This window comes from Ranitomeya imitator, chromosome 4, assembly GCF_032444005.1.
Source record: "Ranitomeya imitator isolate aRanImi1 chromosome 4, aRanImi1.pri, whole genome shotgun sequence".
NCBI classification, from domain to species: Eukaryota; Metazoa; Chordata; class Amphibia; order Anura; family Dendrobatidae; genus Ranitomeya; species Ranitomeya imitator.
In genome coordinates, this window is record NC_091285.1 from 492,749,673 (window position 1) to 492,763,080 (window position 13,408).

At 45.8% G+C, this 13,408-nt stretch overlaps 1 protein-coding gene across 1 annotated transcript in view; it reads left to right on the forward strand.

Moving 5' to 3' along the window:
* Positions 1-13,408, forward strand: part of MYO5C (myosin VC) — a 337,314-nt gene that overhangs the window by 252,351 nt on the left and 71,555 nt on the right. The window contains exons 27-29 of the mRNA XM_069765981.1: positions 50-113; positions 10,936-11,016; positions 12,697-12,877. Coding sequence (XP_069622082.1) covers positions 50-113; positions 10,936-11,016; positions 12,697-12,877 — 326 coding nt within the window. The remainder of the gene's footprint in view (positions 1-49; positions 114-10,935; positions 11,017-12,696; positions 12,878-13,408) is intronic.

The following is a 13,408-nucleotide window of genomic DNA, read 5'->3' on the forward strand; positions in this document are numbered from 1 at the left end:
CCATTTATGTATGTACACTGTCTTTTAACTACCGTATGTTTTCTTATAGAGAAGATGTCTGAAATGGCCACACAGCTTTTGGATAGCTTTGAAGTGGAAGATATTAAAAGCAGGTATCAACATTTTTACCATGCTTATATGGTGTTCCACTCCTTGGCAGCTGAGCATTTTTCGTTCTTTAACCCCTTAAAGGGAACCTGTCACCCCCAAAATCGATGGTGAGGTAAGCTCACCGTCATAAGGGGCTTATCTACAGCATTCTGTAATGCTGTAGATAAGCCGCTGATGTTACCTGAAAGAGGAGAAAAAGAGGTTAGATTATACTCACCCAGGGGCGGTCCTGCTCCGATGGGTGTCTCAGGTCCGGAACAGCACCTCCCATCTTCATTCCATGACGTCCTCTTTTGGTCTTCACGCCGTGGTTCCAGCGCAGGCATACTTTGTCTGCCCTGTTGAGGGCAGAGCAAAGTACTGCAGTGCGCAGGCGCCGGAAAGGTCAGAGAGGCCTGGCGCCTGCGCACTGCAGTACTTTGCTCTGCCCTCAACAGGGCAGACAAAGTACGCCTGCGCTGGAGCCGCGGCATGAAGACCAGAAGAGGACGTCATGGAATGAAGATAGGAGGAGCCGGAGCGGACCTGAGACACCCATTTGACCGGACCGCAGCGGGACCGACCCTGGGTGAGTATAATCTAACCTCTTTTTCTCCTCTTTCAGGTTACATCGGGGGCTTATCTACAGCATTACAGAATGCTGTAGATAAGCCCCTGATGATGGTGAGCTTACCTCACCATCGATTTTGGGGGTAACAGGTTCCCTTTAAGCCCCGAGGGTTGTTTGCACGTTCATGACCGGGCCAATTTCTCCATCGTCTCATTGGGGGACACAGGACTGTGGGTGTATGCTACTGCCGCCAGGAGGCTGACACTAAGTAGGTATAAGAAAAAAAAAAAAAGTTAGCTCCTCCTCCATAGTATACACCTTGCCACTGGCCCTGACAGCTCCAGTTTATGCTTAGTGTCCGTAGGAGGCACATCTCTGGGTTTTCCCAGATGCTTTTTTCTCTTTCTCTGAAGATAAGACAGGGGCGACGGACCCTTTTGAAGGGGTCCGATCTCCCCAAACCAACAACGGGCGAGCACGTGGAGTGTCGCCTCCACGTATCCTCTCCCGCGACGTGGGATTTTTTTGCCGGACTAAGAACCTGACCACCCTGAGGTAACGGAACCCTAGGTTGTACAGGCATTCATTCCTTGTCCGTGCACCCTCCACTTCATCACCAATGCACGGCTACGGTGTTTCAAGGAGGCAGACGGTCCCTCTCCTCGCCTTCTGAAGGGTGTAAGGAGTTAGGGTGCCTGCACCGTCTTTTTTATATATGTATATATATTTATATGTGGATTTTTTTGGTCTAACCTCATCCGCTGTCAGAGGGCTGCACAGGGAGCTCCTGCTTCATCGCGCGTTCTGCTAGTACTGCACAGGTGGCGACTATTATCCGGCGCTGTGCTGGTTTCCAGCGTTATTCCACACAAGCAAACTTCAGCAGGGGCATGGGCGGAAGTCCCGCCCCTTTTTTCAGCGGTTTCCTGTTCTCTAGGCAGCCTGAGGCATTATAGATCTTGTAGTCTGAGCATGGGCGGAAGTCCCGCCCCTTTTTCAGCGGCTTCCGGTTTTCTGTACGGCCTGTGGCATTATGGGTCTTCTGGGGAAGTCTGGGGAAGTCCCGCCTCCATCGGCGGCGGTTTACTTCCGGTTTCGAGCACCCAGCTTTCCCAGGAGATCAGGGGAAGGAGTGAAATCTAGTTCCCTGCTTCGGCCTAAACCGGGTCCATGCGCGGTAACTCCTCCCACTTTTTCAAGCATCCGCCCTGTAATTTAGTATATATGTGTGATTTGCACAGGAAACATGGTTCAGTGTTTGAGAGCATACGGGGACACAGGACTGGGGTGAGTGCTACTTCCCTCAGCCTGACAACAGTATTTGTTCTAGACCTAGTAGCTCATAAGGAGATAAGGAGCATAGCGGCTTTAGAGTCATCATGTCTAGCAACCCTAAGACTCACTCAGTTCTGTATTCCTCATGCATTACCTGTCGGTCTGCTTTTCCGCATGCGCAAAGTAACCATCTCTGTGAGGCTTGTGATTCCGAGCGCGTGCAGGAGCCCCTGTCTGCTACCCCGCCGGCTATCCTGCCGGGTGTGCCTGTACCTGGGTCGGCAGTGTCTCCCCCTGAGTGGGTCATATCATTAACGCAGTCTATGGCGTCTCTAACAAAGGCGGTTGAGTCCCTTCAAGCCCCTGTCAGGGACATTCATCCGCCTGTTTTGGAAAGATCCTCAGATTTTCAGGATCCTCCGGCCTGCAGGGGCCGTACTCCCTCTAGGCAGACACAGGGGAAACGATCCCACACAGCGTCTCCCGGTCCGTCAGGTGCATCAGCATCTTTGAATCCCGTCTCTCGATCTCCCTCTCCTGCGGAATTGAGTGAACACGGTTCGGACTATGACTCAGAGGGGTCTTTTGATTTAGAAGCTCCTGGTTATCAGGAATCTGTTGACAGTCTCATTGAGGCCGTTAACCAGACTTTGGGAGTAGAGGATGTGGCCACCTTACCTTCTGGTCATAAGGTGTCCTTTAAGAAATTCAAGCAACCTCATAGGGTGTTTTCTACTCATCCTGAGTTTGAGGATCTAGTCCAACGTCACATGGAGCGACCAGATAAGCGTTTCTTAGGCCAGAAGGCCCTAGGTGCAAGGTATCCTTTCGCTCCAGAGCTTTGTAAAAAGTGGGCAGAATCCCCTTCAGTGGATCCTCCCGTGTCCCGTTTGGCCTCTAGTACGTTGCTGTCTCTTCCTAATGGGTCGTCTATTAAGGATCCGACTGATCGGCTCCTAGAGAGTCTAGCTCGGTCTCTGTTTGAGGCTTCAGGGTCAGCCCTCGCGCCGTCTTTTGCGGCCACATGGGTTGCCAAAGCTATGATAGCTTGGACAGAGTCCGTAACTAAGGCTCTTCAGGATAAGGGGTTTCCTGTAGAGGTGATAGAGATGTCAAATCAGATATCTTTAGCAGGAAATTATCTGATTAATGCATCCTTGGATGCGGCAAATTGTTCAGCATTGGCTGCGGCAAATGCTATTGCTATCAGAAGGGCCCTATGGCTAAGAAATTGGCGGGCGGACTCTACTTCAAAAAAGTCCCTTACATCCCTTCCTTATCAAGGTGTCCGTCTTTTTGGCGAAAGACTGGATCAGCTTATATCTGATACCACGGGAGGTAAAAGTAATTTCCTTCCTCAACAAAAGGTTAAGCAACCTTTTCGTCGCCAATTTCAAGCAAGATTTAAATCCTTTCGTAACTCCCGGTGGTCTGCGGCACCAAGCGCAGGTCCCCCAGGTCGGCCTGTCCAAGACAGGGAGCACCAGGTCTCCTATAGGGCCAATCCATTGGCAAGAATGCGGTATCAACCATCAAGATCTAGGGGATCTAGATATCCTCGATCTTCGGCTAAATGACTGGAGGCAGCCTCTCGTCGCTTTCAACAGGGTAGGCGGTCGCCTACTACTGTTCCATCAGTCCTGGCTGTCAGTTGTTCAAGACAGATGGGTAAGAGACCTGGTGGTTTCAGGGTACAAAATAGAGTTTTCCTATCTCCCTCCAGGCCGGTTTTTTCCATCCAGTCTTCTCAGGTCAAAAACCCGTCTAAGAGCTTTATTCAGGGCAGTCGAGTCGCTTCAGTCCAACGGGGTCATTGTCCCTGTTCCAAAAGAAGAAAGGTTCAAAGGGTTTTATTCAAATCTGTTTACGGTTCCCAAAAAGAATGGGACCGTGAGACCCATTCTGGACCTAAAGTGTCTAAACAAATTCATCAGCACTCGTCGCTTCCGTATGGAATCTCTCCGCTCGGTCATTGCAGCTATGGAAAGGGGAGAATTCCTGGCTTCCATAGATATTCAAGACGCCTATCTGCACGTTCCTATATTTCCTCCTCATCAAAAATTTCTACGGTTTTCCATAGGCGAGCGACACTTCCAATTCACTGCATTACCTTTCGGGCTCGCCACTGCTCCCAGGGTGTTCACGAAGGTGATGGCAACAGTGGTGTCAATCCTGCACTCTCGAGGCATAGTCATTCTGCCTTACTTAGACGATCTCTTAGTCAAAGGACCAACTTTTCAGGCATGCAAGGACAACGTCATCATCTCTTTGGACACCCTAGCTCGTCTAGGGTGGCTGGTCAATTTAAAGAAGTCATCTCTAGTACCATCTCGGAAGATCTCTTTTTTAGGGATGATCTTCGACACCTCTCGGGGGCTAACTATTTTACCCCAGGACAAGGTGCTTTGTCTCCGGCAGGAGGTAAAAATTCTTCGGCAGCCGAGTTTCCATTCAATCCGGTTCTGCATGAAGGTCTTGGGCAGGATGGTAGCAGCTATAGAAGCGGTTCCATTCGCCCAATTCCATCTTCGTCCACTCCAACAGGCACTTCTGTCAGCCTGGGACAGGAGTCCTTTGTCTCTCAACCTCAGGTGTCGTCTCCTGGGGTCAGGCAATCCCTGATATGGTGGATGAGGAGTTCATCCCTACTTCAGGGGAAAGCCTTTCCTCCAGTTCATTGGCTGGTAGTCACTACGGACGCCAGCCTTCTCGGTTGGGGAGCAGTGTTTCTCCAGCACATGGCTCAGGGTCGTTGGTCCCCAAGGGAATCAACCCTTCCAATCAATCTGTTGGAGATAAGGGCAATTTGGCTGGCCTTGCAGCACTTTCACAATCTTCTGGCGGGTCGCCCGGTGCGGACCCAATCGGACAATGCCACGGCCGTGGCCTACGTAAATCATCAAGGGGGCACTCGCAGCAGATCAGCCATGCGCGAGGTAGGACAAGTCCTCCGCTGGGCCGAGAACAATCACTCTGTGATCTCGGCAGTTTACATCTCAGGCAAGGAGAACTGGGCAGCGGACTTTCTGAGCCGACAGTGTCTTGCGCCCGGGGAATGGTCTCTTCACCCCGATGTTTTTCGGCAGATATGTCTACGCTGGGGAATCCCGGACGTGGATCTGATGGCCACCGGGTCGAATACCAAAGTACCAAGGTTCGTTGCACGATTTCGAGATCCAGGAGCAATTGCCGTAGACGCACTAGTCCTATCTTGGAACCAATTTCGTCTTCCATATCTGTTTCCCCCTCTGGCGCTGCTTCCAAAGGTCGTCAGGAAGATCAAGTTAGAGGGAGTTCCGGCAATTCTAGTCGCCCCAGATTGGCCTCGGAGGTCATGGTACGCAGACCTAGTTCAGCTGATCTTCGGGGTTCCTTGGCAGCTACCAATGCAGCCAGATCTTCTGTCGCAGGGGCCGATATTCCACCAGAACTTAGAGGCCCTGCGTTTGACGGCTTGGCCGTTGAATCTTGGATTCTGACCCAGGCCGGCTTTTCTCAGAAAGTAGCCTCAACTATGGTTAATGCTCGAAAGACAGCTTCAGCACGCATTTACCACCACACCTGGAAAGTCTTTCTCTCATGGTGCAGGAAGAAGGGTCTTCCTCCTCTTCGGTTTTCCATTCCTAATGTCCTAGCTTTTCTCCAATCTGGTCTAGACTCAGGTCTCGCTCCAAGTACCCTTAGGAGGCAAATATCCGCCTTATCGGTTCTTTTCCAGCGCAGGATCGCTACCAATCTGCAAGTAAAAACTTTTTTGCAGGGAGTCTCTCATATAGTCCCTCCTTACAAAGCTCCGATAGAAGCTTGGGACCTTAATTTGGTCTTGAGTGCTCTTCAGGAACCTCCATTTGAACCCCTCCAAGATGTTCCTTTAAGGTACCTTTCTTGGAAGGTTTTGTTTCTGGTAGCTATAACATCCATTAGGCGGGTATCGGAATTAGCGGCCTTGTCCTGTCAGGCGCCGTTTCTACAATTTCATCAGGATAAGGTGGTGCTGAGACCAGCACCTTCCTTTCTGCCAAAAGTAGTCTCCTCATTCCACATTAATGAGGACATTGTCTTGCCTTCTTTTTGTCCTGCGCCTACACACCGGGTGGAAAAAGCTCTCCATACTCTAGATTAGAGCTCTGAGAAGATACGTTTCCCGGACCGCTTCTTTTCGAAAGACGGATGTTCTGTTCGTTCTTCCTGCGGGTCATAAAAAGGGACTCGCAGCCTCTAGATCGACCTTAGCCAGATGGATAAGAACCACTATTCAGGAGGCCTACCGTATCAAGGGTGCAGCCATCCCGGCTGGGATCAGGGCACACTCTACTCGGGCGGTAGGGGCTTCCTGGGCGCTTCGGCACCAAGCTTCAGCAGAGCAGGTTTGCAAAGCGGCCACTTGGTCCAGCCTGCACACTTTCTCTAAACATTATAATATCCACACTCAGGCCTCTGCTGATGCAAGTTTGGGAAGGAAAATTCTTCAGGCTGCGGTATCACACCTATAGGCGGTAAGTGCCTAGGGGTTTTCTTCCAGTGAGTCTTCGTCCCACCCTGGGACTGCTTTGGGACATCCCACAGTCCTGTGTCCCCCAATGAGACGATGGAGAAACAGGGATTTTTGTGTTACTCACCGTAAAATCCTTTTCTCCGAGTCGTTCATTGGGGGACACAGCTCCCTCCCTATTCATTTTATTTGTCTATGGGGTTGTTCAGACTGTAGTATTATTCTAGACATGTCTTTGCTCTAATGCTGTTTTGTTTTCTCTATCTCCTACTGCTTGTGCACCAAACTGGAGCTGTCAGGGCCAGTGGCAAGGTGTATACTATGGAGGAGGAGCTAACTTTTTTTTTTTCTTATACCTACTTAGTGTCAGCCTCCTGGCGGCAGTAGCATACACCCACAGTCCTGTGTCCCCCAATGAACGACTCGGAGAAAAGGATTTTACGGTGAGTAACACAAAAATCCCTGTTTTTACAATTCTGACCACTGTCCCTTTATGAGGTTATAACTCTGGAACGCTTCAACAGATCCCGGTGATTCTGACATTGTTTTCTCGAGACATATTGTACTTCATGATAGTGGTAAAATTTCTTCGATATTACCTGCGTTTATTTGTGAAAAAAATGGAAATTTGGCGAAAAATCTTGAAAATTTTGCAATTTTCCAAATTTGAATTTTTATGCCCTTAAGTCACAGAGATATGTCACACAAAATACTTAATAAGTAACATTTCCAATATGTCTACTTTACATCAGCACAGTTTTGGAAACCAAATTTTATTTTTATTAGGGAGTTATAAGGATTAAAAGTTGACCAGCAATTTCTCACCACATCACATTTGAAGTCATTTTGAGGAGTCTATATGATAGAAAATAACCAAGTGTGACACCATTCTAAAAACTGCACCCCTCAAGGTGCTCAAAACCACATTCAAGAAGTTTATTAACCCTTCAGGTGTTTCACAGGAATTTTTGGAATATTTAAATAAAAATGAACATTTCACTTTTTTTCACAAAAAATTTACTTCAGCTCCAATTTGTTTAATTTTACCAAGGGTAACAGGAGAAAATGGACCCCAAAAATTGTTGTACAATTTCTCCTGAGTACGCCGATACCCCATATGTGGCGGTAAACCACTGTTTGGGTGCATGGGAGAGCTCGGAAGGGAAGGAGCGCCATTTAACTTTTCAATGCAAAATTGGCTGGAATTGAGATGGGACACCATGTTACGTTTGGAGAGTCACTAATGTGCCTAAACATTGAAACCCCCCACAATTGACACCATTTTGGAAAGTAGACCCCCTAAGGAACTTATCTAGATGTGTCGTGAGCACTTTGACCCATCAAGTGCTTCACAGAAGTTTACAATGTAGAGCCGTAAAAATAAAAAATAATATTTTTTCACAAAAATGAATTTTTCGCCCCAGTTTTTGTATTTTCCCAAGGGTACCAAAAGAAATTGTACCCCAAACATTGTTGTGCAATTTGTCCTGAGTACACTTATACCCCATATGTGGGAGTAAATTACTGTTTGGGTGCATGGCAGAGCTCGGAAGGGAAGGAGTGCCGCTTGACTTTTCAATGCAAAATTGGCTGGAATTGAGATGGGATGCCATGTTGCGTTGGGGAACCCTTGATGTGCCTAAACATTGAAACCCCCCACAAGTGACACCATTTTGGAAACTAGACCCCCTAAGGAACTTATCTTGATGTGTGGTGAGCACTTTGACCCATCAAGTGCTTCACGGAAGTTTACAATGTAGAGCCGTAAAAATAAAAAATAATATTTTTTCACAAAAATGAACTTTTCGTCCCAAATTTTTTATTTTCCCAAGGGTACCAGAAGAAATTGTACCCCAAACGTTGTTGTGCAATTTGTCCTGAGTACGCTGATACCCCATATGTGGGGGTAAACCACTGTTCGGGTGCATGGCAGAGCTCGGAAGGGAAGGAGCGCCGTTTGACTTTTCAATGCAAAATTGGCTGGAATTGAAATGGGACTCCATGTTGCGTTTTGGAGAGCCCCTGATGTGCCTAAACATTGAAACCCCCCACAAGTGACACCATTTTAGAAAGCAGACACCCTAACGATCTTATATAGATGTGTTGTGAGAGCTTTGAACCCCCAAGTCTTTCACTACAGTTTATAACACAGAGCCATGAAAATAATAATTCTTTTTCTTTCCGCAAAAATTATTTTTAAGCCCCCAGTTTTGTATTTTCCCAAGGGTAACAGGAGAAATTGGACCCTAAAAGTTGTTGTGCAATTTGTCCTGAGTACGCCGATACCCCATATGTGGGGAGTAACCACCGTTTGGGTGCATGGCAGAGCTCGGAAGGGAAGGAGCGCCATTTGGAATGCAGACTTAGATGGATTGGTCTGCAGGCGTCACGTTGCCTTTGTATAGCCCCTGATGTACCTAAACAGTAGAAACCCCCCACAAGTGACCCCATATTGGAAACTAGACCCCCAAGGAACTTATCTAGATGTGTTGTGAGAACTTTGAACCCCCAAATATTTCACTACAGTTTATAACGCAGAGTCGTGAAAATAAAAAATCATTTTTTTCCCACAAAAATGTTTTTTTGGCCCCCCAAATTTTTATTTTCCCAAGGGTAACAAGAGAAACTGGACCTCAGAAGTTGTCCAATTTGTCCGGAGTATGCTGATACCCCATATGTTGGGGTAAACCCCTGTTTGGGCGCACGGGAGAGCTCGGAAGCGAAGGAGCACTGTTTTACTTTTTCAATGCAGAATTGGCTGGAATTGAGATCGGATGCCATGTCACGTTTGGGGAGCCCTAATGTGCCTAAACAGTGGAAACCCCCAATTCTAACTGAAACCCTAATTCCAACCACACCCCTAACCCCAACCCTAACTCCAACACACCCCTAACCCTAATCCCAACCATAACCCTAACCACACCCCTAACCCTGACACACCCCTAACCCTAATCCCAACCGTAAATGTAATCCAAACCCTAGCCCCCAACCCTAGCCCAAACCCTAACCCTAATGGGAAAATGGAAAAAATTTATTTTTTTTTTCCCTAAGGGGGTCGTGAAGGGGGGTTTGATTTACTTTTATAGTGGGTTTTTAGCAGATTTTTTTGGCAGCTGTCATACATTAAAAGACGCTTTTTATTGCAAAAAATATTTTTTTGCGTTACCACAATTTGAGAGCCATAATTTTTCCATATTTGGTCCACAGAGTCATGTGAGATCTTGTTATTTTGCGGGACGAGTTGACGTTTTTATTGGTACCATTTTCCGGCACGTGACATTTTTTGATCACTTTTTATTCCGATTTTTGTGAGGCAGTATGACCAAAAACCAGCTATTCATGAATTTCTTTTGGAGGGGGGTCTTTTCGGGTCCGTACGATTACAGCGATACCTCATTCATATCATTTTTTTATGTTTTGGCACTTTTATACGATAAAAACTATTTTATAGAAAAAATAATTATTTTTGCATCGCTTTATTCTGAGGACTATAACTTTTTTATTTTTTCGCTTATGATGCTGTATGGTGGCTCGTTTTTTACTGGAGAAGATGACGTTTTCAGCGGTACCATGGTTATTTATATCCGTCTTTTTGATCGCGTGCTATTCCACTTTTTGTTTGGCGGTATGATAATAAAGCGTTGTTTTTTGCCTCGTTTTTTTTTTTAATACGGTGTTCACTGAAGGGGTTAACTAGTGGGACAGTTTTATAGGTCGGGTTGTTACGGACGTGGCGATACTAAATATGTGTACTTTTATTGTTTTGTTTTTTGTTTTGTTTTTAGATAAAGGAATGTATTTATGGGAACAATATTTTTTTTTCTTTAGTAAGGAATTTTTTTTCTTTTTACACATCTGAATATTTTTTTTTTACTTTATAACATTGCCCCAGGGGGGGCGCATCATGTTATAAGGTCAGATCGCTGATCTGACACTTTGCACAGCACTGTGTCAGATCAGCGATCTGACATGCAGGGCTGCAGTCTTAACAGCGCTTGCTCTGAGCAGGCGCTTGGTAAGCCACCTCCCTGCAGGACCCAGATGCAGCCCCGCGGCCATTTTTGATCTGGGGCCTGCAGGGAGGAGACGCTCGGTACAAGGTGTGAGCACATCTCAGGGAAGCCCGCAGGGAGCCCCCTCCCTGCGCGATGCTTCCCCATGCCCCCGGAACACTGCGATCATGTTTGATCGCAGTGTGCCGGGGTTAATGTGCCGGGGGCGGGCCAGATGTCAGCTGCAATAGTCAGTTGACTCCCGGCCGCGATCTGCCGCGCTCCCCCTGAGAGCGCGGCCGATCGCTATGATGTACTATTCCGTCCCTGGGAATTAAGTCCCAGGTCACCTTGACGGGATAGTACATCATATGGGATTAAGGGGTTAAAAGTAGAAGAATTTTATGTTAATATTCTCATTAAAATCGAACTTTCACTACAATTTCTGATTAAATCAGCTTTCTTTAAATGTACAGATAATGATGTGTATTCTGTTACCACCTGCTTTCTTTTAGACTTGCTCAAGAAGATTTGGGGAACATAAATGAAGACGGAGAACTTTGGTTTGCTTATGAAGGCTTAAAAAAAGCAACTAGGTAGGATATTTTGGAATACTTCTTCCTGGTAACTATGGTCTTACTTATATGTACTCCATAATTTTTTCTCGACAGGTTTGGTCTGTTCTGAAAAAGCGCTCAGAAAATATTCAAAAGAATCCTCCTATACATTTTTACAAAAAAAAGACTTGCTTTTCATTTGTTTAGACTAGTGCAGTCTTTCCCAACAACTAAGGGTTAGCTCAACATGAACCCCAGATAGTGTCACCCATTTATTGTAGTGTCATCACCTAAGCTAAGAGTGGATTGAAGTCAGTATGCTTAACAAAAAGTATGTTAGAAAAAAATATATTCATTTGCTAGTCTGTCAGTTTTTACCTACAATTTTTCATATACTTATACACAAATAGTGAGGTACATGTCAATCAACCAGATCCATGCATAGAAAAAACAGCAGGGAGCCTCCCTGTTGACAATTTTCTCTGTTCCTGATTTTCTGTAAACATTTCTGAGTAAAACCAAGCTGTTTCTGAGCAAGAAGCCTGTCCCTGTTTCTTGCTGCCTGTAGTTCAAGCAGCACAAGTCTGCTGACAGGTTCCCTTTAAGGAATGATAGAATTCAGAATCAATATATACAGTCATTTTTCCAATCCATTGCTAAATGTCACAAAAATGCAGTAGATGTGACTGATCACAAAAAACCTTACAAAAATATACAATGAGGTTTCAGCAGGGCAAGCAAAATGTTAAAACATAACTATTAATAGTTACCCTAAAAGGTTAATGGCCAAAATGTACATATGGACAGACAAAACAGTAAATGTATAAAGTGCTATTGCAAAAATTGAGGTCCATATTACCCCCTTCGATGAAGCCACCAAACGGAGGGGGAAAGGCATTGGGAGGCTACACAACCACTATGGGTAATTTCTGAATAGATCGATACTTGGGTACTGCCCTTGTTAGGCTAGCTTCACACTAGCGTTCGGCAGGGCTGCGGATGGCTGCTTTCTTCCTCCATGAAGCCCCGCCCAATGCGGTGCCTCTTCCTTCAGCTCCGCCTACGTCTGCATGCGTTCTGCGTACCCTATCTTTAACATGGGGTACGAAGGCCATGCGGATGCCTCCGCATGCGTTCTTTTGAAGCTGCGCCAACCACAACAAAATCCTAACATGTTGACGCAGGTCAGCGCAGCGTCAAGACGACGCATGCAGAGGCATCCGCATACATCCGCATGGCCTGCGTAGCCAATGTTAAAGATAGGGTACGCAGAGCACAATAAGACGTAGGCGGAGCTGAAGGAAGAGGCGCGGCATTGGGCGGGCTTCACGGAGGAAGAAGGCTGCCCGTCTGCAGCCCTGCCGAATGCTAGTGTGAAGCCTGCCATAGGGCAGGAGCAACACTGGGGCACGACATGGAGTATTAAAGGATCAGAACAACCTTTTCTTTTCTCCCCCACTGCCATAACCCCCTCTTTCTTCTTACCTCAACATGGTGAATTTATGACCGAGAGGAGAAGTGAGAAACGATTCTGGTAAGACCAAACCAATCTTTTATTATGAATACTGGTGAATTTGAGCACTAGCACTTTATGTATTTACTGTTTTGTCTGTCCATATTTACATTTTGGCCATACCTGTTAGGGTAACTATAAGTTATGTTTTAACATTTTCCTTGCCCTGCTGAAACCCCGCCAATACATTGCTGTTTTTTTTATAGAATACTAGAAACCCACTTTCAGACCCAGAAGGAAGCTTATGAAAAAGAAATTGAGGTGCTAAATTTCAAAGTAGATCATTTCAGTGATGACATCAGAAATGTACAAAGATCAGTGAAGGAAGAGAGAGAAACGAATGACATCCTCAGACAAGAAATTACAAGGTTGACTTCCGAGAATAAGGTAAGAGACCAATAATTATGCAAAGGCTTTGTGTGCGGTAGTCTGATGATGTAACTATTGTTGACTTTTAACTAGACAGGTCATGCCCTGGCATTTCTACACTGTAGATTACTCGGTGAGTTTGTATTTGAGAAGTCATAAAATTTACAGGAAGAAGCAAACTTTGCCTAAATGTGACCACCAAAGTACGTGTACAAAGTAATCGTTCCTCTGAAATTGCTGAATAAGGAAAGGTGTCAATATGCAGAGATTTAGTGAAAAAATTATGGTGGCATATTTTTCATTAGTTTTATAGGAAGGTATGATATCATTGGTTTATGATGGTTTAAAATAGCAGGTATCAATTACATGTCTTAACATTGACATAAAATGACACAATAGTTTTAACAATGCTGTACATCTGCTTTTCTAATGTGATTTTTTGGAAAAAATTGTGCAACAATTAAATTAGTTAGTTAATAAACACATTTGATGTTTAGATGCCAAACATAAGGATACAGTGAATATAATAAAGGTGCGCACTTTGGTTAA